The following is a 5222-nucleotide window of genomic DNA, read 5'->3' on the forward strand; positions in this document are numbered from 1 at the left end:
TGGCTGTGAGGACCAGTTGTGTCTACAATGGGAGAACTTCTGTGCTGGAGACACCCTTATGGGACAGGACTTGCTTCAGTGGGGCTTTGGTGTTCACTGAGTCTGCCCCCTGAGTGTGTCTCTTATGGATTTGAAGAGTTTAATCTGGTGTGGTCTCACTCTGACCACTGGGTACACTGGCTCTTGGATCTCCAAGGAGGTGCAAAGTCAGCCACTGCCTGAGGCCACCCAGCAGGAGCTACAGAGAGATCTGCAGATTCCTCCTCTTTGTTTGGGGTTTGGAGGTGCCCAGATGAAGCGCAGTTGTGAAGCAGTGCAGGCTGCTGATGAGCCTTAGGCCTTCTTTTGGAAGCTCTGGGACTCTCTGACCCAGCTGCAGCTTAACAGGTTTTTAGGCAGAGAAAGGCCAGGCCATTCATATGCAAAAGCCTCTGCACACAGCTTGGGTGGGGTTGTTAATTGAGTGGGGTGGGGTCTCAGAGAATCACCAGAGCAGAGCAAAGAGCAATGGCTGCCAGTCTGCTCTGTCCCGGGTCTTTGTGTCCCACGGCCCCGTGCAGGAACAATGACCGCTGCAAGCACCTCTGCAAGAAAGCCGCCCTCACGTTCTAGCCCAATGCCAGACAGTCCAGTTTCTCTCCGTATGAGTCTGGGTCCCCAGATTCTCGCCCGGAACTGGAGTTCAGAGCAGTCAGGAGCTTACATCTCCCTCCTGATTAAAAAAGACAATAGTATACCCAGCTGCCAGCCCCTTCCGCGCGCCTCCATACCTCCATGCTTCCACACATCTGCACCTCCTACCGGACTCAATGCACTTTTCTCTTTCCTTCTAGTTGTAGATTTCCACTTAGTCAGCCTTCCCGTGGTTCTGGATGATATCCATTTTGTCTTTTAGTTGTAGTTTTAATGTGGTTGTGCGCGGCAGCAAGTTCAGGTGTTTACCTATGCTGCCATCTTGGTTGTCCCTGGAGGAACCCTTTTAGATGGCAGAGTCTCTGCTTACTGATCTGGCCCCATGCTGCCAGCTGCAGGCCGGACAACTCGGCCCACCCTGCTTCTCAGGGCTCAGGGCCTAGGGTAGGGGTGGGCAACCCCTGGCACGCATGCCAAATATGGCATGCCAGTAACTTTTGCTGGCACGCGAAACCCTCTCTTATAATCTTCCATTTACAATTTTTTTCTTAATATCGACTTTTTTATTTTTCAGATAAATTCAGTGTAGGTGCATCTTAGATAAATAAATAATTTTACATAACAAGTTATCTTAAAGACCATAGACATGGATTGACGAGAGAGGGGAAGAGCAATTTCTATGCCTCTGCCTTAACTCTCCCTGCCTTCCTAGATCCAACCAGTGTTTTGGTTTCATCCACATACGCTTGTGAATCTTTGTTCTCAGTGATGAATTTTGTTAAGTCTCATAATAGGAGTAGCCTGACGGATGAAAGTAGTAGCTCGTGCATATCTCTGAAGGTCACGAAATATAAACCTGATGTAAAATCTCTGTCATCAGTGATGCAGCAGCAAAAGTCCCACTGATAATATCAAACGGAGTCATAAAGTTTTCTGTCGGACTATCAGTGTACATGTATACATTAAAAAATAAATGTATTTTTCATCATCATATACTGTGTTTTTGTCGCTCGAATGAATTTTATTTCTTCAAGGTTCTTCACATACGTACACCTTAAGAGGATATCAAGTGGTGTAACACGTTCTCAAAAAATTAGGGTTGGCACGCAGAAGAATTTTGAGTCAGAGATTTTGCTGGTTTTGGCATGCACTCACAAAAAGGTTGCCCACCCCTGGCCTAGGACCTCTGCACAGGCCTCTTCCCACCCACCGGGCTCAGTCCTCTAGTGCTCCATCCCCACAGACTGGTTATTCTCTCCTCTGTGACCAGAACACTCTGCACACATTTTTTTTTTCCTGCAGCATTTGTCATGCTTTATTTTATTTGATTTCATATAATCTCTAAATGATGATTTTCTCAAGTGCAGAAACTTGTCATTTTTGCCACTGAATCCTCAGTATCTGGCACATTAATTAGCACCCAAGAAATGCCTTTGAAAACATGTTTGACTATTTCAGGGCTCACTAATTCATAAGGCAGCTCATCCCATATAGCAACAGCTTTAAACAAAAAACTTTCCTATGGTCTCCTCATGACTTCTCTCCACCTGTCTTTGTGAAACTGCTGAGAGCAAGTCGCTGTCTTTCATATGGAAGTCTTCCCAAGTCTCTGCTCCTCTAAACAGTCTCCATTATTTCAACTGTTCCTTATTCATTCTCACATGACTTCCTGCTCCTTACCTTCGTGCATCCAATTTTTGAATAATTATACATTACCAATTTTTATTCATTCAAATAAAAAGCACAGTCATTTGTATGATATAATATCACAATTTTTAAGTACTTGTGTAGTTTCAGCTATAAGATCTTTGTTTAACTTAGTTCTATTGTTCTGTCTAATCCAAGGAGTGTTCTTTGAAAATATACATTTCTACCCATTAAGACATTTACTTTTTGCTGCTATAAAGAATTGCATAAGAATAAACGTTCAGAATTTTACTCTTAATTAAAGTACATTCAACTTTGACACAGATGTGTAGCTTCCAGTGAACTGTTTAGATCTCTTCAGTTTATATGTTAATTATCTCCTTACCTCAGGGGTCAGACTTTTAGCAATGACAGGCCCAATCATTCCTGGAATAGTGGCAAATGCATTTGTGATGCCTAGGAGGATGCCAGCATACCTGCAGGAACATTTTCATAGAGGTTTATATTGTATCACACACTTAAGTAACTTTTTTCAATAGATAGCTATACCACTTCCAGGCTGTGTTCTTATGAAACTTTAAATTAAATGCCTTACTGGAACAGGACATTACTGAAATGTTTAGCGGGTGAAAACTTGCATTTCAATAGTTAAATAGCATTCTAACATTATTTAAACACGGCCATTGAAATAAATCCTGTTTATAGTGATATAGAATAGTGCTGAGATGATTTTCATCATGAGCATATCTAAATAGGAAGCTTGATATGTCTTACGTTTTTTAAGTTAAAAAAAGTTATTTCCTGATCACAAAATTTATTTCATTGTTGAAAACAAACAAAAAACATTAAGAAAAAATAAAATGGGAGAGACCAAGATGGCGGCATAGGTAAACAAAAAACATTAAGAAAAAATAAAATGATCTATAATCCTTCCATATATAATCAACATTAACATTTTGGTAAATATCCTAATTATTTTTTTATGTATATTTCTAATATATTATTATAGAAATGAGATCATACTGAGCATCAATTTTACATCTTACTTGCTCTACTTATTATATATCTACTTATACTGAAATCCTTTCATACTGTCCCAGAAGTAGACAAGTTGAGTCTACAGTGTGTGTGTGTGTGTGTGTGTGTGTGTGTGTGTGAGAGAGAGAGAGAGAGAGAGAAAGAGAGAAGAGAGAGAGAGAGAATGCATTTTTAATAAGCTCAGAAAAAGTTATGATTTATTTTAAGGGTAAATCTTAGGGGAGTGTGATATTCTTATCTATGTTTACATGCAAATCCTTAAAGAATTCCTGCCTGTGTTTGGGAAATGCTAATGAACTGTTGATTTCTCCAGTACATAAAGAATGTATATAGACTAAACAAGGCTACCATAGCCAATATTTTGGTTACCATCCTAAAAAGAATGAAATGCTTATCATTTTCTATAAAGAAGTCATAGGGATGATAATCAGGAGACCTAAAAATTCCTACCTAGTTCCACAATTAACCATCTATGTGACCTTGGGCAAGTTAGTGATAAATTACTTCACTTGTCATTGATGGGTTCACAGATGTGTACATGTAAAATATCTGGTGGTCCCACCTGAGCTCCCCCACATCCCACCAAGTATATGAAAAGAAAAATTTTAAGTACAATATACATATGGAAATGTGTAAAAACCATATGGAGCTTGAAAATTTAAAAAAAAAATAAATGCAAATGGTTTTTATTGTATTTATTTATCTTTTAAATTTATCTTTATTGTTGAAAGTATTACAGATGTCCCCTTTTTTTACCCCCCCTTCCTGCCCCTTCCCTAGGCCTTCACACAGTGAGCACAATCATGTCACTAGCACCTGATCAAGAAACAGAACCCACTGGTAAAACCATTTTAAAGGACATTTTACATATGGTTGAACTGCCTTTCAGACTGTATAAGATTAAATTTGTTGGGTCACCTCTCTCCTACTCAAAAACCTACAAAGATGGTTTAATGCTCACCGTCATCTTCTGCCTGATTTGCAGTGGCCTGGCCCTGGCTCATCTACCCAGCCTTGTTTCCTAGCACCACACAGTATTCAACTTTAGACCCAGACAGCTCTCATTCCAGCTGCTCACTCTGCCATGCTCATTCCTAGTACTTATCTATTTTCACTATCTGAAGTCCACACTCCTGTCCATCCAAACCACTTGCTTGGCACCTGTTCCATGAAGCTTTTTCTGTCCAGTTCAGCTCATACTGAGCTCTGTCTTTTCAGAATCTTTAATGCTTTTAAAGCTGGTACTATGTGTTTGCTAATTCTGACGCTAGTCTCACTGCAAACTCATGGTTTACTCCCCTTTATTATTCCCAGTGGCCAGTACAACATATGTGCTCATTCAATACACAGAGACGGTGCACATGACCCACAGTTGTTCGAGGCCCCTTGCATGGATCCATGGGGCTCTGGCTGCACTGACTGCTGGGGCTTAGTCCCACAGAGACTGGCACCCGACTTGGGCATCAACTCCAAACGGTGACAATTCCTAAGCAGAAATTTCTTATAAATGGAATCATATTGTATGCCACCTTTTAAGTTACATACTAGGGTTGCTGAGCATCATTCCAAGTTGTGTGGATCAGTAGTTCATTCCTTTTTCATTGTTCTCTCTCCAGGAACTAGGATTTTATCCTGTAGATAGTCCTACTTTCTGGATTTGTAGATTGCTTCCCTAAGGTATCACTTAACATAATATTATGTCCCCTGCACACTGGTAGTATCTAGACTAGATCCTAGAGGGTTTATTAGATTTGGGTCTGATATTTTTAGCAAGAAAACTTAAAGGTGGTGGTGTAGTTAAAAATGAGTTAACGAGCCCAGCTGGTATGGCTCAGTGGTTGAGCATCGACCTATGAACCAGGAAGTCACGGTTTGATTCCCGGTTAGGGCACAAGCCAGCTTGT

General features: G+C 40.6%; 1 protein-coding gene across 4 annotated transcripts in view; it reads right to left on the bottom strand.

Moving 5' to 3' along the window:
* SLC17A5 (solute carrier family 17 (acidic sugar transporter), member 5) overlaps positions 1–5222 on the bottom strand; it is a 58904-nt gene that overhangs the window by 5683 nt on the left and 47999 nt on the right. For 3 of the 4 annotated variants that reach the window (XM_014535777.1, XM_014535776.1, XM_005861459.2), the window contains exon 10: positions 2666–2756. The exons of the other annotated variant lie outside the window; for it this stretch is intronic. In XM_014535777.1, coding sequence (XP_014391263.1) covers positions 2666–2756 — 91 coding nt within the window. The remainder of the gene's footprint in view (positions 1–2665; positions 2757–5222) is intronic. 4 annotated transcript variants of the gene reach the window in all.

This window comes from Myotis brandtii, unplaced genomic scaffold (assembly GCF_000412655.1).
Source record: "Myotis brandtii unplaced genomic scaffold, ASM41265v1 scaffold151, whole genome shotgun sequence".
Taxonomy (NCBI): Eukaryota; Metazoa; Chordata; class Mammalia; order Chiroptera; family Vespertilionidae; genus Myotis; species Myotis brandtii.